The sequence below is a fragment of the Halichoeres trimaculatus genome, unplaced genomic scaffold, assembly GCF_033239565.1.
Source record: "Halichoeres trimaculatus isolate MK-OKI-2021-1 unplaced genomic scaffold, fHalTri1.1 fHalTri1_scaffold_227, whole genome shotgun sequence".
Classification (NCBI taxonomy): Eukaryota; Metazoa; Chordata; class Actinopteri; order Labriformes; family Labridae; genus Halichoeres; species Halichoeres trimaculatus.
The window spans coordinates 141,052-163,870 of record NW_027437222.1 but is presented as its reverse complement, the minus strand read 5'-3'; the positions used below and the strand labels follow the sequence as shown (position 1 = coordinate 163,870).

General features: G+C 44.2%; 2 protein-coding genes across 8 annotated transcripts in view; one reads left to right on the top strand and one right to left on the bottom strand.

Annotated features, from left to right (window-relative positions):
* Positions 1–10,384, top strand: part of LOC141786564 (MAP/microtubule affinity-regulating kinase 4-like) — a 53,194-nt gene extending 42,810 nt beyond the window's left edge. Inside the window, exons 16-18 of one of the 7 annotated variants that reach the window (XM_074665162.1) lie at positions 731–813; positions 4,023–4,059; positions 7,540–10,383. In XM_074665162.1, the coding sequence (XP_074521263.1) occupies positions 731–813; positions 4,023–4,059; positions 7,540–7,873 (454 nt within the window). In that variant the 3' untranslated portion in view covers positions 7,874–10,383. Of the gene's footprint in view, positions 1–537; positions 711–730; positions 814–4,014; positions 4,060–7,539 lie in introns of those variants that run through there. The other 6 variants (XM_074665164.1, XM_074665165.1, XM_074665161.1 and 3 more) reach the window with 6 other exon arrangements.
* Positions 10,385–10,756: 372 nt separating this feature from the next.
* LOC141786563 (creatine kinase M-type-like) lies at positions 10,757–15,949 on the bottom strand. The gene is made up of 9 exons (XM_074665159.1): positions 15,875–15,949; positions 14,733–14,845; positions 14,522–14,618; positions 14,217–14,371; positions 13,976–14,108; positions 13,706–13,877; positions 13,359–13,482; positions 12,169–12,358; positions 10,757–11,284 (listed from the first exon to the last, which is right to left on the bottom strand). Exons 2-9 carry the CDS (start codon positions 14,823–14,825, stop codon positions 11,106–11,108), a joined length of 1,143 nt encoding a protein of 380 aa, XP_074521260.1. The 5' UTR covers positions 14,826–14,845; positions 15,875–15,949; the 3' UTR covers positions 10,757–11,105.
* Between the last annotated feature and the right edge of the window lie 6,870 nt (positions 15,950–22,819).

The window sequence follows — 22,819 nt, the reverse complement described above, 5'->3', positions numbered from 1 at the left end:
ACCGTCAGACCAGGATCGTGTCCCTGCTGGAGCCGGTTTTGCTGACCTGTTTGTCTCTGAGCTTCCTGTAACTGGACAGAAATAAAGCTGGACATGGAGATCCCTGAGCTAACTCTGCTGCCTGTCTCTTCCTTAACCAGCACTAACCACGGCGCCCTCCTCTAACCCACATCTTTACAGGCTGTAGAGGCCGTCCCCCTGCAGCGCAGACCGGGGTCTGAAGGGTCTGATGGGTCTGAAGGGTCTGAAGGGTCTGAAGGGTCTGATGGGGTCTGTCTGTAACGATGGTCCTTTAAAACCTCAGGGTCACAGTTTTCCTCTGGTTATAAATGAAGGGTGGGGGTAACAAACGTGGTCTCTCAGAGGAGCCCCTCAAACAGACGACGACCCGTTGGACCCCGGTCTGGGCTCAGGTGGACCCCCTGTTTCTCTCTGGTGTTTCTTCAGCTGCTCATCGTTGCTTGGTCTGTCTGTTTGGTTTCTGACGACGTTTGCTTCCCCTGCCGGTCACCGTCCTCTCTCTGTCCTCCTTTGCAGAGCGACGGCACATAAAGTTTGATTTGTTCTTCCTCCTCTGCTTCTTCTTCTGTCTCATCTCTCCTCCTCCTCCTCACTCGCTGTCTGCTCTTAACGTTCCTTTTTTTTCTCCATCCCTCTCTTCACCTCCTCTCCATCTCCTCCTCCTCCTCTTCCTCTTCCTCTTCTTCTTCTTCTTCCTCTCTCCTCCTAGGGTCACTCTTGACCCTTCTAAACGTCAGAGCTCAAACAAGTCAATGTCGGGCTGCACCCTCCCACAGGGGACAAAAACAGTTAGTAAGTCTTCCTTTCCCATGTTTTCTGGCTGCTTCCTGTCTGTCTGTCTGCTTCCTGTCTGTCTCTCTGCTTCCTGTCTGTCTGTCTGCTTCCTGTCTGTCTGTCTGTCGGTGTCTGTCTGTCTGTCTGTGCCCTGTCATCCCTCTGCTCGTCACGCTGCCCCCTGCAGGTCAGACCTCGGTCAAACAAACAGAGACCAAACAGTTTCTGTCTCCATGGTTTAAACCAGAGTTGGAGGCAGGTGTTAAACCTAATCTCAGATTATAATCTGACAGTAATGTCTTCAGTGTTGATGGTGGTGTTGTTATGACTGAGGTCTGATCAGCTGTTGCCTGCCTCAGCGTGTCCGTCAGTCTGTCTGCTTCTGTCTCTGCTGGCTGCGCTCAGCTCTGTAGCTTCCCCTAGAGGCTGTAGGAGGAACTGCACAATCACCGTTTCCAAAAAACACGGGCTGTTGTTTTTTGATGGACGCTGTTCGTGTTTACCTCAGACTGAGACAGTTTGGATGTTAGTGTAGGATTAAACTGAGGCGTTCAACTGAGAGTTTATTGCGTCTCTACTGTACTCGTCTGGGTCATGTGATCAACACCGTCTGTTTGTTAGTCAACAAACCTGCAGTCCTGCAGCCGACCACCAGGCCTCAGGGTCAGGGTCAAAGAGGAGTGAGAGCGGTTTCATTCATCTCACAAAGTTTTATAAAACTTTAATCTTTAAATAGTAAATATCAATTGGAAACACTGAGAAAATCAGTCAGAAATTATGGTTAAATGTAATATTTCATCTTTAATCACTTTTCTCTGACCATCCAGATGTTTTTGATCGGGAGAGGTGTTTGGAGGAAGAAATGAGTCCAAGAAAACTTCTAGTTTTGTTGACGAGACGATTCAAATCAAAAATGTTCATTTTTTTATTTATAGAAGTCAAACAAACACAATGATTCACGTTTTCAGAGAAGAAATGGGGTTGTTTTTATCTCAAGACGAGTTTTTCTCCCAGAGCCACAGGAACAAAAGCTGAGCTCTCTGAGACGACCTCTCCTTCACCTCTGGGCTGTTATGGTCCTCACCATTGTTCCTCTGACTGTAAAGTGCACTGTGTGTGTGTGTGTGTGTGTGTGTGTGTGTGTGTGTGTGTGTGTGTGTGTGTGTGTGTGTGTGTGTGTGTGTGTGTGTGTGTGTGTGTAGCCTCCAGCAGCAGATGCTTTAAGGAGCCTGCTCCATCATCCTCACTGAGCGTCACTGTCGTTTAAATCAGGATTAGTTACATAACCAGATTAATCCTGCTGCTCCCAGAGACTGTTCCCCTCAAGATACTGTCTGTCTGTCTGTCTGCCTGTCTGCCTGTCTGTCTGCCTGTCTGTCTGTCTGCCTGTCTGTCTGTCTGTCTGTCTGTCTGCCTGTCTGTCTGTCTGTCTGTCTGTCTGTCTGTCTGTCTGTCTGTCTGCCTGTCTGTCTGTCTGCCTGTCTGTCTGTCTGCCTGTCTGTCTGTCTGTCTGTCTCTCTGTCTGTCTGTCTGTCTGTGTGTCTGCCTGTCTGTCTGCCTGTCTGTCTGTCTGTCTGTCTGTCTGTCTGTCTGTCTGCCTGTCTGTCTGTCTGTCTGCCTGTCTGTCTGCCTGTCTGTCTGCCTGTCTGTCTGTCTGTCTGTCTGTCTCTCTGTCTGTCTGTCTGTCTGTCTGTCTGTCTCTCTGTCTGTCTGTCTGTGTCTGTCTGTCTGTCTGTCTGCCTGTCTGTCTGTCTGCCTGTCTGTCTGTCTGTGTCTGCCTGTCTGTCTGTCTGCCTGTCTGTCTGTCTGTCTGTCTCTCTGTCTGTCTGTCTGCCTGTCTGTCTGTCTGCCTGTCTGTCTGTCTGTCTGCCTGTCTGTCTGTCTGTCTGTCTGTCTGTCTGTCTGTCTGTCTGTCTGTCTGTCTGTCTGCTCAGAGACAGTTGTGTAGTCAGAGGTGATCAGTCTTTATATCTCACCTTTATTACCTGTCTCAGGTGTGTTATGCAGACAGGAAGTGTGATGCTGAGGGCGTGGTCCAATCAGAATCCTCCTTTTCTCCTGAAACAAAGACAGAGCTCAGTCAGGTCCACTGACCCGTTCACAGTAAAGCTAACAGACGGTTTCTTTAAATACCTGGGCTGGTCCAGCCGCCCTGGTTGGTAAACACTGAGGTGTGTGTGTGTGTGTGTGTGTGTGTGTGTGTGTGTGTGTGTGTGTGTGTGTGTGTGTGTGTGTGTGGATTAGCCGTGCAGGGAGGAGGCACGTTTAAAGAGCTGAACCTCACGTTAAGATGCTTACAGCTCCCGGGTCAGAGCCGGGCCCACATTAGAACAGGCTGAGCAGACCGTGACCTCTGAACACTGAGTCCTGCTGGAGCTGAACGGGTTAAAATAGCGTGACAGAACCACAGGACAGCGCCACCGCCAGAGCAGGTCGAGACGAGGAGGAGAGACTTCCTGACAGATCGTTAACGACCAAACTTTGCTCATAGCGAGGTTCAAAACGTGCAGCATCAAGGTCTGATCACTCGCCCTCCCTGAGACCACCACCGTGGACTCACTCTGATCCTTCAGGGTGGAGGAGAGACCACACTCCTCACAGATTATACAGCAATGCTAGCCCCTGGTGGTCATGAAGGGGAAGTGCAACGAGCTGAACCAAACTCAATGACACCATTCAGGAAAATCCTGTCACAGGTTCTGCAGCTCCAAACCATCAAACCTGCAGGAACCAGTCGATGACAGAGATAAATTATTTTATATTTTATTTTATTATTAAACCATCTGCAGCCACAGACCTGATTCACTGAGCACAGAGCGGTTTATTAAAGTTAGACATGATAAATACTTCATGTGTTCATCCTGTGATGATCCATGAACCGTCAGTGAGCTGAAGATGAGGAGCTCCTCTGACGTCCAGCTCTGAGCTCAGCGAGCAGCGTTTGACTGAACTTTTCTTTTTGACCCGTGTTAGTTTTTCATTTCTCCGTCTGTGTCTGTGTCCGTCCATCTCGCCGTTCCTCATCGTGCGGTCTGTCTCACTCTGTGGGTTTAGGAGCAGCGTGCTGTCGTGTTGGTTGATCCATCTCATGACTGTTGCATTATTGAAACAGGAAGTGGGGGGAGGGGCCAGGAAAGGTGGGGTGGGGGGTGGGGGGGTTGATGTGGGAAGGTGATTGGCCGAACGATTGCTAACAGACACCTTTGTCTTCTTCTTGAGGGTCACAGACGAACCTGAGAGAATCAGCAGATCTCCGGTCACAAGGTGAGACCCCTCCTCCATGTTTCTAACATACAGCAGCTGAACAAATTTATAATCACTAGCTATCTATAATCTGAATGATAAATCTGAATAATTAATCAGAAAAAAAATCAGAATAAAATCAGAATAATTAATCTGATTAATTATTCTGAATAATTAATCAGAATGATTAATCAGAATAAAATTGGAATAATTAATCTGAATAATGATTCTAAATAATTAATCTAAATAATTAATCAGAATAATTAATCATAATAATTAATCAGAATGATTAATCAGAATAAAATCTGATTAATTAATCTGAATAATTAATCTGAATAATTAATCTGACTGCTGGGGTTTAAACAGCTGGAAATAAAGGAAATGAAAGCTTAACTTCATGTAGACAAATATTTTACTGATCCAGGTTTTTCTTCTGATGGAGACGTCAGCGGCTCAGACTCCTGTCCACAAACTGTCTGAGCTTCATCTTTATATTTATTATAAATTTATTATAAAGTGATTTCAGTCAGCAGATTTTTCCCAAAGTGAACTTTATTTTCTGTTTCTGATTCACGACCTGCTGCAGGTGGTTTTTGTTTCCAGCTTCAACTCCTTAAAAAACTTTTTTCCTCCTGTAAAAGTGAATTTTCTCCTTCTCCTGGGGAGGACAGGAGGAGATCTGCTCCTACAGAGGAGGCTCAGTTTGTGTTAAACTACGAACAGAGAGATGAAACAAACCAAGTCTTAGTGTCGATGTCTGAGCTCAGGAAATAAAGTGTTTTCAGATTCAGTCAGAGCCACTTTCACCTGATGAGTCCAGAAAAAACTTACTTTATGATAATTCAAGACAAATGGTCTGAACCGCTGTGAAAATAGAAATAAAAATCTGACAGCGTGGCAAAAGAAAATGTACTTTTCAAGTTTCTGAAAAAAGAAAATGTTTTATTTAAAATAATTAAACTATTTTTCATGAATGTTTGTTTTTAAATATCTTGAATTCAGACATTTTTCTGGAAGTGAGACACAAACGCTCAGATTTCAGATTTTCTGTCTCGTCCTGTGAACTCAACGCTTAGAAACTTCAGACTGACGCACGTTTGATCAACGTGTGTTGGAAATAAGAGGAGTGTGATTGGAAGTAATGAACATTATTAACAAATTCAGATAATTCAAGGTTTAAATTAAGACTCAAAGGTGAAGGTTTAGATTTGATGAGGTGTTTTTACTTGTCCGAAGTTAAATCTGTAAAAACGACGAACAGGAGGATGAAACCAGCTCAGAGTCTGGACTTTCTCCTGATCCTGTTTGGTTTTGGGGTTTTTTGGTGTTTCCTCCATGCCGCCTGTGACTAAAGGTTGTTTCACTCCTCTCAGCCTCCCCAGCTTCAGCCCTGTCTCAGTCTAAGTCCCAGCCTCAGGTTCAGACTCAGGGTAAAAGCAGGTAAAGCTCACCTTAGTCCAGATCCGTGATGTGGGTAGAGACAAGTCCTGATCCCTGTGGAGTGGTAGAAAGAGGAGCAGACGTAGACCACTGTGTGATGACTGATTGATGACTGATTGATGACTGATTGATGACTGATTGGTGACTGATTGATGACTGATTGATGACTGTTTGATGACTGTGTGATGACTGTTTGATGACTGATTGATGACTGTTTGATGACTGTTTGATGACTGATCGATAAGCTCCTCCCCCTCTCACTGTGTGTACGACCAGAGCCAGGGAGCATCGATCAGGAGCTCAGGACTCTGAGACTGAAATTCTCCAGCGTTTTCTGCACATTTTATCATCGAACCCTGAACGAAATGTTTGACATGATCAGAGGTCTGAAACCTTTGGTTCATAGGAGCAAAGTTTCCTCAGCTCAGCTGGATTAAAGTCATTCAGGAGCCACAGAATCTACTATATCTTCACAATAGAGACTAAACAGTATATAGAAATCTATAAAAATCAACACTTAGTAAAAATCTATCAAAAAGCGTGTTTATTAAATTGTTCTTGTGATGTCTTAGTTTTCTATCTGTAGTAAATTTGCAATATTTTCAAAAAACTCAAAATTTATATCAATAGGATTTTTTCTAATTTTAATAAGTTGCAACATTTTTTCAATAATTTTAAAATTCAAAAATTAGCAAAATTTAAAAACATGATAAATAAATAATCTGCAAAAGAATCTGAACTTCAAAAAAATTGCCAAAATTAAATAAATATGTAAAAAAAATTGAAATTTATAAATTTGCTTATTTTCAAAAATTTGTCAAATTAAAAAATAAATAAATTTAAAAAATATATAATGATAATAATAATGTTTTTTTTCTAAATATGAAAAAATGTCAAAAAAAATAAACCTAAAAAATTGCAAAAATTAAATAAATCTGTAAAAAATGAAATTTATAAATTTGCTTATTTTCAAAAATTTGTCAAATTAAATAAAAATTTAAATTAAAAAATCAATAATGTTCTTTTTCTAAAAATGAAAAGATGTAAAAAAAAATATGAAAACTAAAAAATTGCAAAAATTAAATAAATCTGTTAAAAAATGAAATTTATAAATCTGCTTATTTTCAAAAATTTGTCAAATTAAAAAGAAATTTTAAAAAAACAATCATAATCATGATTTTTTTCCTTAATATGAAAAGATGTAAAAAAAAAAAAAAAAAAAAAAAAAAAGAAAAACCAAAAAATTTGCATTAATTAAGAAACTTACCTAAAGCTTACCCTAACACAATTATTGTTTAATTTTTAAAGATTGTCAACTAACCTGGGGTTAGGGCGGGTTAGGTTTAGGCCTAGGAATAGAGTGGGTTAGGGTTAGGTTTTAGGAATCAAATTAGCGAGAACTGGGTTCCTATTTGAGTGAGTTCTGTTTTGGCCAGCTGAAAAAAAAAAAAAATGTTAACATTTTAAAATTTGCGAAATAAAAAAAGTTTTTTTTTTCTAAATATGAAAAAATGTCAAAAAAATTGAGAAATTCACCATAATTAAGAAAAATAAAAATCTTTAATAAATTTTATTTTCAAAGCTACAAGGAGCCACTGCAGAGGAGTCAAAGGGCCGTATGAGGCTCCAGAGCCACAGGTTGAAGACCCCTGGTCATGAACGTTTCTCTGAGGGGTGGGATTAGTTTTCAGCTCTGTCTCTGCTGTAGAGAAGTTTGTGTTCGACGTTAGAGGAAGAGTTTGAGTCTGAGATCATGAAGCTGTGAAGACAAATCAAAAATGTGTGAAACTGACTTTGTTTCTTCTCCTTCTCCCTCCTCTCACACACCCCTTCATCATCCACACACACTCCTCCATCATCATCACACACACTCCTCCATCATCACACACACTCCTCCATCATCATCACACACACTCCTTCATCATCACACACTCTTACTCCACGTGCTCCCACTCTGTCTCAAATCTCTCCTCATCTGATCGCCTCCCTCTGCCTCACCTCCCATCATCCCGTCCTCTGTCCCCCCGCCCATCTCTGCATGACCCCGCCCCCTTCCTCCAGTCGCCATCTACCTGGGCATCAGAAAGCGGCCGAGCCCCGGACCCCCAGATGCGGCTGGGATGTGAGGGTGCGGAGCCCGCGCGACCCGGCCGAGGTGGTGCTGGCGCTGCGCGAGGCGGCTCAGGGCTGCGGCTGTCAGGTCCACCTGGCGGGGCCTTTCCTCCTGTCCTGCACCCACGGAGCGGCCGGCGCCCGCGTGGCCTTCGAGGCCGAGGTCTGCCAGCTGCCCAGCGGGCTGGGCCAGAGCAGCGGCGTGAGGTTCAAGCGCCTGTGGGGGGCACCGTTAGCCTTCAGAGACATTGCCACCAAAGTGTCCAAAGAGCTGGAGCTCTGAGGGCGACAGGGGGCGGGGCAGACCCAAGACCGGATGATGGACAAGGAGGACTGAGGAGGAGGGACAGGGAGCAGACTCCTCCTCCTCCTCTCTGGACTCCTCCTCATCTGACGTGGCTAACGATGCCTCGCCTCCGCCAAAGACCCTCTTCTTCAGACGCCACCAACCATAGCAGACCTGGATAGACCCCCCCCCCCTGCAGAAACCAGACCACCTGTGACCTCTGAGGTCAGAGACCTTCATCCTGCTCAGACCCGCACACCGCGAGCACGCCGTGAGCACGCCGTGAGCACGCCGTGAGCTCGCTGTGAGCTCGCTGTGAGCTCGCTGTGATTTCGCCGTGGGCACGCCGTGAGCGTGGCGTCCATGCTTGTGTTGCTGAGGGCGGGGCAGAGAGTGATGAGGCTGCTCACTCTGGTGTTTTTCCTGTTGGATCTTATTTTGTCATCATTCCTTTCTGACCAGCTGCTATTTAACGAGACGTTTGTGTTCAGACTGTTTTTTTCTTTCTCTGAAGATTTTTATCGGGCAGAAGTTTGACTCTGTCCTCATTCACATATTTAAAGTTAGGGCGCAGTGTGACCCCCGGCCTCTAGAGAGAGACATGCAGAAATGCAGAAGCTGTTACAGACTGAAAGGATCAGCTCAGCTCGCTCTGTGACGTTTGAGGAAACTGTTTCCTGTTGGTGACACCGCGCAGCTGAGCCGCTGTGAGACGAGCGAATCCAACACCTGGAGGAATGATGTCATTAAAGTTTTTACCTTTCTTCTTTTATCACACAGACACAGAGTCCTTTAACTCCACAGTCACAGGGTTTGTCAGCCAATCAGGACGCGTCATTCTGAGGCCAACATGCACCAGTTTAAAGGGACAGTTCACGTTTTAAAGAGGCTGTTTGGAGACTTGAAGATGCTGCTGAGCTCAGAGACCAGGAGCAGAAACCGTTTCCTCTTTTCCTCGACGAGCTGCGGTCTGTACGGTGGGGTCTGGATTTTATTCCTCTGAGGGTTAAAAAAGTTTTTAAAGAATTAAAAGTTTATCAGCTATAAAATATATAAAGTTACGATTTTTTCAGAGCGTAAAAAGCAAAAAAAGCAGGATTCATTTCATTTTTAAATAAGGTGCACGTCAAGAAAAAATCTATTTTCATGCATAAGAAAAAAACAGAAGAAAACAAATCATATCTCATGAATCAGAGGGTGAAAATAAAGCTAAAACATAACAGCAACATGATGCTAACAGCATGAACACATTAAATCAGCTTATTAATTTATCTAACGATGAGAAAACTCAGGTTCTGCTTCTCTGGACGTTTCTCCGTCAAAGATCTGAGCTGAGCAGCATCTTCTGAGTTTTACACCTCGACCACAAACAGCTGCTGCAAAAAGACGAACTGTCCCTTTAACTGTCAGAGCCACTTCATGAAGGTGATTTACGTCTCAAGATATCATAGAAATGATTTCGGTTAAAACACTTTTTGTTTCCTGTGAAGGTTTAAAAACTGCTTCACCTTCATCTCTGAGTTTATCACTCCTCATCACGCCCTCAAATACAGTGCAACACACACACACACACACACACACACACACACACACACACACACACACACCCCTCTAACAGGGCTCTGTGTTTGACTCGTGCTGTTGTTAAGTTATTGAGCTCTTTCTGATTTCAGCCTGAGCTGTCTGTACGTCACCTTTTTAATCCTGCTTTTATTCTGAAAATCACATGACCTCACAGGTTGGAGCCGACTGACGCTTGAAATGCCTTTACTCCCCCCCCCCCCCACCCTCAGCAGCTCCTTCATCATCCTCATCCTCTGTCCTCATCAATCCTACTTGAAGCTCCATCTTTCTGAATAACACACTCTGTGTCTGCCGGTTTCTGGGCTCAGGGTTTCTGGGCTCAGGGTTTCTGGGCTCAGGGTTTCTGGGCTCAGGGTTTCTGGGCTCAGGGTTTCTGGGCTCAGGGTTTCTGGGACTGTTGGAGCAGGTTGATCCTCACTGTGACTGATCTGACTGTTAACCTCCTGCTGCCTCAGCTCCTCTCTGTGGTTTTGAAGCATGTGATGCTCGGCGTGGCTCAGAGACGACGGAGGAACGAGCTTTCTGGATTTCCTTTGAGCTGCTTTGTTCATGTGACGACGCCTGGGACTCTAAACTTTAAGGTTGCTGCTCTGAAGAGCAAAGATCTGATCTGAGCTCAGCCCCACCCAGCAGACTGCAGGAGGACCAGGACCAGGACCAGGACCAGGAGCAGGTCTGGAGCCTCAGTCTGGAGCCGTGAAGCTGTGATTTAGGACTAGTCTTTACAACCTCCTGTTGGTGTGAAGCGGGCCTCTCTCTGGACCTGCTCTGCAGACTGAGCCGCGCTCCTCTGAGCTCCTCTGAGCTCCTCTCTGCTCCTCTCTGCTCCTCTGAGCTCCTCTGAGCTCCTCTCTGCTCCTCTCTGCTCCTCTGAGCTCCTCTCTGCTCCTCTCTGCTCCTCTGAGCTCCTCTGAGCTCCTCTGAGCTCCTCTCTGCTCCTCTCTGCTCCTCTGAGCTCCTCTGAACTCCTCTGAGCTCCTCTGAGCTCCTCTCTGCTCCTCTCTGCTCCTCTGAGCTCCTCTCTGCTCCTCTGAGCTCCTCTCTGCTCCTCTCTGCTCCTCTGAGCTCCTCTCTGCTCCTCTCTGCTCCTCTGAGCTCGGCGTGTTTGCAGACGTCACCCCCTCACGTAAACTCATGGGCTGAAACTAACGGTGGACCTGCGCTCCTGCATGTCTCCTAGGAAATAACGTGTGACATGAAATAAAGACTTCACCCTGGCTCTGGTTTCCTGTCCGTTTGTCTCTGCAGAAAGAAAAACACGACACACACACGCTCTGATTGTTACATGGGGCAAAATTTAATCGTCCAGTTTTATATTACAACCAAAAACAGATTTTGGTGCACACGCACAGCCTCCAGCAGACTGTGCACGGGTTGATCCCAGGATGTTACAGAGATGATGGAGGAGAGGTGGTTCAGGTGACGGAGGTCAGACAGAGGGAGCAGGAAGGAAGGAAGGAGAGGTGGGGAGGAAAGAGGAAAGGAGAGTAGCAGACAGGAAGTGGAGTGTCTTCAGGATGGAGAGAAGCAGGAAGTAGCCAGTCGGCCGAAACCAGTAAAATAACTTTACAACAAGGCCACCCGTTGATTTTTTAGAAAATAAAAAAACAAACACAGACAGTCACTGAGTCCTCGTCTGTCCTCTTTACTTCTGGGCGGGGATCATGCCGTCGATGGACTCGCCCTTCTCCAGCTTCTTCTCCATCTCCACCATCAGCTTCACGCCATCAACCACCAGCTGCACCTGATCCACCTCGGAGGAGCCCAGACGGTCGGCGTTGGAGATGTCGAACACGCCACCCACGGAGGCTGTGTCCACGCCACCTGGAGGAGGAGGAGGAGAAGGGGGCGGGGCTTAGACCTGTGTCCTCAAGCATCAACAGGTAAAGATGTCTGAACCCTCAGCTCCTGATTTTATCTTTAGAGACTCAGAAACGCTGCGATCAGACGCTCTTCATCGTCCATGTCTGATCTGTTTTAGCTTCAGGAACTGTTTGAATTTTCACTGGCCCTCATAGTTGAAGAGTTACGGTAATGGAAACAGTTTCATCAGTTAATGTCTGAACCATCTGATTATCGTCTGTGATTGGACGTCATCACCATGGTAACGCCACAGAGCTCGTCTTTTCTCCTTAAAGGAGCAGTTTGAATTTTTTCATTAAAGAGTTACAGTAATGACCGTAATGTTTTCACCAAAGACTTTAAAATAACTGAATAATAATTAAATATAAACATAATAATAAATGAATAAATAAATGGTCATTACACATAGATCCTTATACCGATGATCTTTTCTTTTTTAAGTTTGTTTGAATTTTCTCCGGTGCTCCTGTATTTGAAGAGTTACGGTAAACTGAGGAGCTCTAAATGTAAACAACAACAAAACATCTTCTTCCTAAACTAAAAACTGTCTGAGTTTGTTCATGTTTGTGTCTTTAAACACATTTAAACTGTTTGTCCTCTTAAGGTTTTCTGTTCTTGAGGAGGAAATGACAGAAAACTCCTCTGACTTTATTTTGATCAGGAGCTAAGCTAACAATGCTAACAGCAAAACGTTCAAACTCACAGAAAGTCTTTTTGTTTCTAAACCTGAGCCATGTTTAGGGACAGTTAGCATCTGAAAACTGAGAGCTATGACTGAGCTTCATAGCCTGGAGCATTGGCTAATATGCTAACATGCTAACACACGACACGGCTAACGCCGGTACCTGTGCCACGCTTCTGCAGACGCAGCCTGGTCAGGATCTCCTCGAACTTGGCGTGTGTGCTGAGCTTGGGCAGCTTGACGTGCACGCCGCCGCGCAGGCCGGTTCCCAGGTTGGAGGGGCAGGTGAGGACGTAGCCCAGGTGCTCGTTCCACATGAAGCCGCGGCCGTGCTTCTTGAAGATGTCCTCAATCTGAGCAGCGATGGCAGAAACAGAGCACGGGGTTAGAGTTCACCCTGACTGAGTGTTTACACCCTGCAGGGGGACCATGATGATGATGATGATGATGATGATGATACTCTAATCTTTACTTCCCAAAGAGCCGTTTTCCCTCAGCTCACCTGGATTAAAGTCATCCAAGAGCCACAAAATCTACTTTATCTTCACATTAAGACAAAAAAGTGTAGAATCTAGTAAATAATAATCGAAACAAGAAGTTTTTGTGTTTATAGAATTGTACAGGTGATTTCTTAGTTTTTTATTTTTAATAAATTTGCAATTTAAGAAAAAAAAAAAGAAATTTGTAATGCCAGAGATTTTATGAATTTGCAAAATTCAAAATGAAATTTCAATAAGTTTTGAATTAAAAAAACAACAACATTTACACAACAAAAAAAGAATTTAAAAAATGTCGAAAATTTAAAAAAATTGGCTGAAATGTCATAAATTAGCAAAAAAAAACAAACAAATTAATGCTATTTCAAAAATTTGCTTGATTTTTAAAAATTATAAAAAAAAAAAAAAAAAAAAAAGGGGGATTGATAAAAAAAAACAAATAAAAAATTTGCAAAATCTTCAAAAAAAAAAAGTGGAACTCCTTTTTCTTATTTTGCAAAAATGTCAAAAAAAAAAAGAAAAGAAAAACAATCAAAATTTTTTTTTTTTTAAATCACCAAAATTAAAAGCTTTATTTTAATAGGTGATGCATTCTCAGTACAAAATGTTTTATAATGATTTTACTTATTGTCTGTGCCGTTAATATCCTCTGTTAGAAAAACAAAGAAACCCAACCTTTTTTAAATGATATATTTTAAAGCTGCAAGGAGCCACTGCAAAGGAGTCAAAGGGCCGCATGAGGGTCCAGAGCCACAGGTTGAACACCCCTGCTCTAACTCATCATTGTGTGTGTGTGTGTGAGTGTGTGTGTGTGTGTGTGTGTGTGTGTGTGTGTGTGTGTGTGTGTGAGCATCACCTTCTGCAGACCAACGCAGAAACGTCTGAAGACCTCCTTCATGTTTCCGCCCTTCTGCATGGAGATGACGCGCAGGTGATCCTCCTCGTTCACCCAGACCAGGAAGGTCTTTCCCTCGTTGTGCCTGGAGGAAGAGGACCAGAGAGACCAGAGAGGTCAGAGCCTGGACCAGGCAGGGGTCTCACTTTGACCTTTGAGGTTTCGTTACAGAAAGGTCAAAGTAAAACCACAAACTGAGCCTGAAGCTGTGAATGAACTGCCCTCCCTGTGTGTCTGACTGATCCTGATCCTGATCCTGATCCTGATCCTATCGGTACAGAAACTCTGAGTGTCAGCTCGTCTCTCACCAGATGCCTCTGGCGTCGGGCCAGTCACGGGCCATGCCGGCGCAGGTCAGCAGGGGGGACACGGGCTTGTCGAAGAGGAAGTGATCGGCGATCAGCTGCTCCTGCTCGGCGTCGGTCATGCCGTCCAGGGGGTAGTACTTCCCCTTGAACTCTCCCTCCAGGCTGGCCAGGGCTGAGGAGCAAACAGACAAACACAGGGGGTGAGTCAGCGTCTGAGGGTCAAACAGATCCCCCTGGTCTCAGGTCTGAGGTCTGAGGTCTGAGACTCACCCTCGATGGACATGTTCTGGATGGCTCTGCGCTCTCCACGGCTGCAGTGGGGGGGCAGGGTGAATCCCTTGATGCTGCGGCCGGTACGGACGCGGCTGGACAGCACGTAGTTGGGGTCCAGGTCATCGCCACCCTGAGGGGACGGACGGAGAACAAGGTGTCAGGGTTTGGTTCAGACCCCCGTGGACCTGGACTGGGTCTGTGGGGTCTGTGGGGTCTGTGGGGTCTGAGGGATCCTTACCTTCAGGTTCTCGAAGTTCAGGTCGGTCTTGTGCTTGTCGGTGGGTTTGTATCCACCGTGACGGTCGGAGATGACGGGGTCCAGCAGATCCTTGAAGACCTCGTAGGACTCCTCATCACCGGCAACGCAGCCCACGGTCATGATGAAGGGGTGGCCTGAGGGGCGAGGGGGGGGGACGCGTCAGGTGGCGTGTTTCTCTGAGTCTGTCACTCCTAATCTGATCTAATCTGATCTAATCTGATCTAATCTGATCTGATCTGATCTAATCTGATCTAATCTGATCTAATCTGATCTGTGTTTCTTACCGGGGTTATCAACTCCGGTCTGGATGACGTCGTCCAGGGTGAAGCCGCTGGGGGTGGACTTGCCCCTCAGCTTACCGTAGATGTCCTTGGTCAGCACCTGCAAAGGATGACACAGAGAGGCGTCAGTGATCGCACGGTCATGTGACTGTGTGTGTGTGTGTGTGTGTGTGTGTGTGTGTGTGTGTGTGTGTGTGTGTGTGTGTGTGCTCACCTTGGCCATGTGGTTGTTGTGCAGGGACAGATCTGGGAACTCGTCGTCCAGGGTGAACTTCATCTTGTAGTCGTTGTGGCAGTTTTTCGCCATGGCTGCGACTTTTGTTTCGCCTGGAGGAGAAAAAGAGAAACGACCATTTTTATCTGAAACGTTTAAAGATTCATCTGTTCAGAAAGTTTCTCCGCTGTTTTCCTGTGGTACAGATGTAACGCTCTGTGGTCTAAGGAGGTCTAAGGAGGTCTAAGAAGGTCTAAGGAGGTCTAAGGAGGTCTAAGCAGGTCTAAGGGGTACCGGTCTCCTTCTGGGGGGCGTCTCCCAGTCTCTGGAGCGCCCGGTCTATGAGGCGTCTGGTGAAGAGGAGACCTCTCCTCATTTCCTCCTCCTGTGTTTCAGCTGTGCCGACCACATGCTGCTCCTCCTGCTGTTCTCCCCCTCCCCACCTGTCTCCTCCTCCTCCCCCCTGCACAGGTTATTAATAGCCTCCCTCCCCCCTGCACCTCCCCCTGCACCTCCTCCTGCAGACTGAATGAATGGTTTCTCCTCTCTGGCTCTGTTCGGCCTCAGACTGAGCCAACTTTCTGTTTCTCAGTGAACTCCAGAGATCCACGTCTCGGAGCGGAAACCTCTGATGAGCTGGTCCCTGTCTGCAGTCCGGGGTCGGAGCCCGGCCTGTGGTCTGAGCTGGACCCCCTGTGACCTCCTACACTTAAAGGTCAGAGCGCTGCGTGCCTGCTGGGTGGCTCCATATGTCCCAGGACTAAATCCAGCTCCTGAACTATTCACAGGCGCAGGAAGCTGCTGGCGTCAGCAGCAGCTGACAGAAAGTCTCAGCTGTGAGGCTGACACCGCGCTCGCACTGACTCCACCTCACCCCGTGCAAAGTCTGACCGTGAAACGTTTCTCTGGACTGGCTCAGGAGCTCGGTGCATGGACCGACTCGTTTCCAGACGCAGGAAAAAAAAGATGGAGGAATCCAGGAAAAGAAAAACTCAGGTGGAAAAATGATCCCAGAGTTCACAAATAAAGAAATCTGTCATTACTTTTTAACACGTTTCTCTAAATGTTTCAGTCCTTCTGAAAAAACCACCATAAACCTTTTTCCATGAATGAGAGAAAAACCAAAGCGTTTGTGTCTTTACCTGCTCAGGAGAAAGAAAGGTAACAGATCCTGGGATCAGATCCGGTCCACCAAATGTAGGGGTTGCCCAACTCTGCCAGCTGATGGACTGAAGCCTTTATACCCAGACCCTGGTCCTCATTGGCCGGCCGGACTCTGGGTCCCTGGCTCTGATTGGTCACAGGGGGTCTCCTGGGTTTGTAAAAGGAAAGGACCAACTTCACACAACACTCGAGACGAGAGACGCGGCAACAGCTGCAGCCAACCGCTCCAACCTTTCACCTCCTGCCAGCGTGCTGCGCGACTGCTGCACGACTGCTGCCGAGGGACCCATGAGCCTTTACACTAACCCTGCTGCATTATGCTTAGAGTTAGATACCAGTTACACCCAGGAAACAGGAGTCACACACACACCGTGAAAAAACTGAACTTATCACGTTGTTATTTTCAGTAGAAAATGTTTTTCAGACTCAGTCTGATCCACATCAGCTGAGCAGAAAAACCCAGTCCAGAAAAATGTCTGATTTCAAGTTATTTAAAGACAAAATGAGCTCTGAATCACTGTAACAAGGAAAAAATCTGCCAATGGAAGAAGAGAAAAGTTTATTGTATTAAGACATTATTCTAGTTAAAGCTCATTTCTCTTGGTCCAGTGGCAATTTTTTTAACTTGTTACAGTAATTCAGAGCTCATTATGTCTTTAAATAACTAGAAATAAGTCATTTTTCTGGACTGATCGGGGGAATGTGGCTCAGATTTACTCTGAAAAGACATTTCTGACTTAAAAAGAGACAAAAACACTTGATAAGATTCAGTTTTTTTTCAGTGTATGATCTTCATGGTGCAGATACAGGAGAATAAACACAGCGTAAAGACCTTTACTTTCTTCACCCCCATCACAGAGTAGAAAAAAAACACCATATATATTTGCTTTGATTTGACTTTGTTTCATTCTGTCAAAATATAAAACATTAAGGACAAAAACAGAACTAACACATATGAATGAAAAGAGAGCAGAAAGAAAAAAAGTTTGTGTTATGTCTGTTCCTCCCCTCACAAATATTATTTACAAATCACCCTGTGCAAAAAATGTAAAATAGCTGCAGGCCAACATGACACATTACAAAAATTCAATTCAATTAATCTAAATTAAACATAATTAAATAAAATTAAATTAAATTGAATTAAATTAAATTAAATTAAATTAAATTAAATTAAATTAAATTAAATTAAATTAAATTAAATTAAATCCAATTAGAATAAATTAAATTAAATTAAATTAAATTAAATTAAATTAAATTAAATCAAATGTATTAAATTAAATGTAAAAAGATAATAACAACAAATAAAAAAAATAAATAAATAAAAAAAAACAGAAAATAACCAAAAAATAAAACAAGGATCCATCAAAGATCTTTGTGTAGACTCCTCTTATCTTCAAAAACAAAAAGTGATTTCATGTTTTAGCTCTAATCCCCATATTGTCTTAACATCCTAGATTTGAAAACATTTATCTTTGTTTAAAGAATAAGACTTTTATTTTGAAAATCTCACCTGCTTGTGTTACTTTTTCACTCAAAAACATTTTTTAGACTTTAATGTTTATTGTTTAGGGGAAATATCTTTGGAGAGGATTTGGTGACAGAAACTCCTCATCTCTCTCTGACCATCAACCCCCACCTCCTCCACCCCCACCTCCTCCTCCTCCTCCTCCTCCTCCACCTCCTCCTCCTCCTCCTCCTCCTCCTCCTCCTCCTCCTCCTCCTCCAACCCAGCAAACAGTTCAGTGTGTGACTCTAAAGTCTCTGCTGGAGTCTGGGTCTGGTTTGAAGTACCTTAACGTCCCAGCTCCTCCTGTTTTTAGTCAGCCTGAGGTCTGGGAGGAGCAGGTGGAGCTGAGTCCTGGTTCTGGGTGTGAGGCTGTGAGCAGACGTACTGTACCCCCCCACCCCCCCCCCCCCACCCCTGTGTTTCATAAGTGTACCAGAGGAGCAGAGTGAGTGTGTGTCTTCAGACTCTGCAGTTAAATTAACCTCTTAGTCTCAGGTTACATGACGGACGATGATCTTTCATCAGCTGTGACCTTCTCACCTGTCGCTCCCTGAGGTGGAGGTGAAGACGCTCCTGCAGGAGGCTGAAGGTGGAGGAGGAGAATCTGGATCCATTGAACCATGTGTGTGTCTGTGTGTGTGTGTGTGTGTGTGTGTGTGTGTGTGTGTGTGTGTGTGTGTGTGTGTGTGTGTGTGTGTGTGTGTGTTTATAAACAGTGCAGGAGTCGTTTCCTGCTCGTTGTGTTTTGGTCTCTGTGAGAAATTCATCTGGTCGTTGGTCGTTGGGCTGAGATCTCTCTCTGGATGTAAAACCTGGACCCAGGTCCTGCTGCCAGCCTCAGCCCCCCACCCCCCACCCCCACAGCCACAGCCACTGGTAACCTGATAGACCTCAGTAATCCAACCGTGGATGGATGTTAAATCACACCCATCATGTGACGGAGGGTGAACCTCAGGGTGGAGCTGGGCGGACTCTGTGACACAGACCCAGGTCTTCAATCAGACCCAGAGACGGAATCTACTACAAACAGAGACACATCTACTTTTCAGATTAGTCCCAGCTTCGGGTTTATAGAAGTTACCAGAATCTCTGAAACTATATCTATTTTCTTTCAGTTTGAACAGATCTTGGAGACTGTGTGGGAGCTTTAAGTTGTGAGCTTTATACATCAAAACAGCCGTGTTAAAATCAACAAGATCATGACATTTTAAAGTATTCTGTAATTAGCAAAGTTAATAATTCTGATGGCTTTCTTTTGCAGCAGGAAAATCGGTTGAGTGTTTGATTTATAATTATTCCCCAATATTTCCACGCAATAATTAAGGTGTGAAAGTATGAGCAAATCATACAAGATATGAAACATTTTGATTTACAGAGGTTTTAATTTTATATAATATAGCAATAATTTTTGATATTTTAGTTTTTAGATTATTTATATGTAATTTCCAATTAAGTTTGTCATCAATATTAACTACCAAAAACTTAGTGGTATAGACCCTCTTAATTTCTACTTCACCAATTTTTATGTGACACTGTGTATTTATTTTCCTATCTTCAAAGATAAAATATTTAGTTTTATTCAAATTATATTAACATCAAACCACTTTGTTAATATTTTAACTTCAGTTCCCACAGTATCCAAAAGCTGCTCAAGATCTTGTCCAGAACAATACAAACTGGTGTCATCAGCAAACAGGATACAGTGCATTTTTTTTTAAACTTCACATATATCATTACTATACATAATAAACAATCTGGGTCCCAAGATAGATCCCTGTGGGACACCAAAAGTTAGATTATGTTACTGCAAAATGACGGCATCCTGCAGATCTTAACGTTTTTACATCAGAGCTTTTTTCTGAACCAGTGGAACTGAGAAATAAACAATGATCCCAAAACGTCCAGGAGGAGAGTTGGTGCAGATGAAGCTGTTTCAGGAAAGATGGGGAGGTCGATCTTTGTTTGAGCTTCAAGGAGGAAAACTGGTCTGTCTTTGTGCTACGAGGCCATGGTGTTTGTCAAAGAGAAAATCTACGTCAACATTTTGACCCCAAACACAGAGCTAAGCTCGCCAAAGGGATCCTTCAAGAAAATCAACAAACAGAGAAAGATTTAAAACGCAAACTGTGACCACAGCAGGATGAGTTCAGGAAAGCACCGACCGACAGCGTGTCAGCAGAGAAACTGTCTGAGCTGTGAGGTCTGTTTCAGAGGGGGACTTTTAAAGCAGTGGTTGGATTTATTTAACATTTATTTACATTTATCTTCATGTTATTCTGTCTGACAGATACACCTGACCCTCTGAGGGAAGCCATGATGCTGATGTGTCCCCCGACCTGTGATTGGCTGGTCACCTGTCCAGGTGTACGCTGTGCCCAATGACAGCTGGGATGGACTGTAGCTCCCTACAGCCCTGAGGGTTTGAACATGAACAAAGTTGGTCGTGAACATGTGACCATCATCACATGTTGGAGAACACACAGACCCTCATGTGCTGTGGTCCTGCTCACTCAGACCTGTTCTGGATCCTGTGGCACAGATCCAGTTTCCCAGTTTAGACTGTCACTCTATCCACCAGAACTCACACACACACACACACACACACACACACACACACACACACACACACACACACACACACACACACACACACACACACACACACACACACACACACACACACACACACACACACACACACATGTCGTCAGCTCCAGGACCTGCAGCTGCCCCGGGGGGAGCAGCACCAAGGACAGTTATGTAAGCAGGAACTGTGTGTGAAACATTTCTGACCATGAATCTGAAGCTGACGAGCAGAGAGACGTTAATCAGAGCCAGGAAGACTTTCAGACTCAGACTCAGACACAGACTCAGACTCAGACTCAGACTCAGACTCAGACTCAGACTCAGACTCAGACTCAGAAACAGAGAAAACTACAAACACAGACTCAGACTCAGAATCAGAGTCAGAGTCAGACTCAGACTCAGACCCAGAGAAAACTAAAAACACGGACTCAGACTCAGACTTAGACTCAGACTCAGATTCAGACTCAGACTCAGACTTAGACTCAGAGTCAGACTCAGACTCAGACTCAGACTCAGACTCAGACTCAGAAACAGAGAAAACTACAAACACAGACTCAGACTCAGAATCAGAGTCAGAGTCAGAGTCAGAATCAGACACAGACTCAGACTCAGACTCAGACTTAGACTCAGAGTCAGACTCAGACTCAGACTCAGACTCAGACTTAGACTCAGAGTCAGACTCAGACTCAGACTCAGACTCAGACTCAGAGTCAGACTCAGACTCAGACTCAGACTTAGACTCAGACTTACACTTAGACTCAGACTCAGACTCAGACTCAGACTCAGACTCAGACTCAGAAACAGAGAAAACTACAAACACAGACTCAGACTCAGAATCAGAGTCAGAGTCAGAATCAGACACAGACTCAGACTCAGACTCAGACTTAGACTCAGAGTCAGACTCAGACTCAGACTCAGACTCAGACTCAGACTTAGACTCAGAGTCAGACTCAGACTCAGACTCAGACTCAGACTCAGAGTCAGACTCAGACTCAGACTCAGACTCAGACTTAGACTCAGACTTAGACTTAGACTCAGACTCAGACTCAGACTCAGACTCAGACTTAGACTCAGAGTCAGAGTCAGACTCAGACTCAGACTCAGACTCAGACTCAGAAACAGAGAAAACTACAAACACAGACTCAGAATCAGAGTCAGAGTCAGAATCAGACACAGACTCAGACTCAGACTCAGACTCAGACTTAGACTCAGAGTCAGACTCAGACTCAGACTCAGACTCAGACTCAGACTCAGAGTCAGACTCAGAGTCAGACTCAGACTCAGACCCAGAGAAAACTACAAACACAGACTCAGACTTAGACTCAGACTCAGAGTCAGACTCAGAGTCAGACTCAGACTCAGACTAAGACTCAGACTCAGACTCAGAGAAAACTACAAACTCAGACTCAGACTCAGACTCAGACTCAGAATCAAAGCTCTGATGGACTCCTCCAGGCTGCAGGAGGACACGGGGACCTACAGGCCTCGATATGTTTTAGAGGAAGCTGCAGTCTGTGTTTTAATGTTAGCAGGAAGTGCATGTGTGTGTGTGTGTGTGTGTGTGTGTGTGTGTGTGTGTATGTGTGTGTGTGTGTGTGTGTGTGTGTGTGTGTGTGTGTGTGTGTATGACACCTTTCTCTAACTGTGTGTATCATGGTCCAAACTTGTGTATTCAGATTAAATGTTTGGTTTTCTTTCCATCATCCCTGAAGTAGAGTTTCCTGGATCACACTTGGACCCTGGACTCTGGACTCTGGACTCTGGACTCTGGACTCATTCAGACCTTGTGGTATGAGCCTCGTTGGAGCTGGACTCCAGCCTGATTGCAGATTCCTCCTCACAGCAGAGGCCTGGGGGGGTGGGTAACAAACATTCACAGATTCACACGTGGGCGGTGCCAGGAACAACTGGCAGACCGGGCCACACAGACCAGCACCAGACAGGAACAGGTTTTCCTCTGATCCAGCAGGAAGAGCAGCAGAGCCAGAGACTGACCAGAGACTAAATCCTGAACATTTACACTTGATACGTGGCAAAACATTAGCAAATATATTTTTTTTAAATGATGAGTTTTACACTATTATGAATATGTGCTCTCAAATTCAACTGTTCTTTAAAAAATTTGGAATTTCTTCAAATTTATAATATTTAAACATTTTTTGCACATTTTTACACTTTTGAAATTTTGCAGTTTTTCTAATTTTTTGCTTTTTTTAGAATGTTTTAAATTGTTTGAAAGTTTTGCAGATTTTTGAGATTTCAAACATTTTTTGAAATGTTTACGGATTTATTAAATTTGACATTTTGGTAATTTTCTAATTTCATTTTATTTTATTTAATTTTTTGCATTTTTTTTTAAAAAAATTTAAAGATTTTATTTAAAAAAATCATATAAAAAAATTCAAATAAAAAAAAATCAAATAAAAAAAATCATTAAAAAATACCTTTAAGAAATCCATTAAAAAAAATCATTTAAAAAAAAATCTAAATTTTTTAGACTAAAAAAAAAAAAAAATTAAAAAACAAGACATCACATATGCAGTTTCAGAAATTCTCTAAAAAAGAAAGCAACAGAAAAAATTGTCTGGTTTAGACAACTATTTATCAGATTTTAACTGTGTTTATAATTCCATACACCTTATCGTCTTTATCGTGAAGATAAAGTAGAATGATAAAGAATTAATGTCTTTGACCCAGCTGATCTGAAGCTAGCTGTCTCCTGTGACTGTAAAAGTTTCTGACTCCTGTTTTAAAGTATCTGCTCCTGATCTGTGGAAAGTTTTCAGTCTCAAAATGAGATCTGTGTCTCCCACTGAGCGTTTTACAGATT

Coding starts and splice junctions, on each gene's coding strand:
- LOC141786563 (XM_074665159.1), bottom strand. CDS start 14,825: ATGGCGAAAAACTGCCACAACGACTACAAGATGAAGTTCACCCTGGAC. Junction 14,109..14,216: donor TGAACTTCGAGAACCTGAAG/GTAAGGATCCCT, acceptor CCGTCCCCTCAG/GGTGGCGATGACCTGGACCC. Junction 13,483..13,705: donor CCCGACGCCAGAGGCATCTG/GTGAGAGACGAG, acceptor CTCTTCCTCCAG/GCACAACGAGGGAAAGACCT.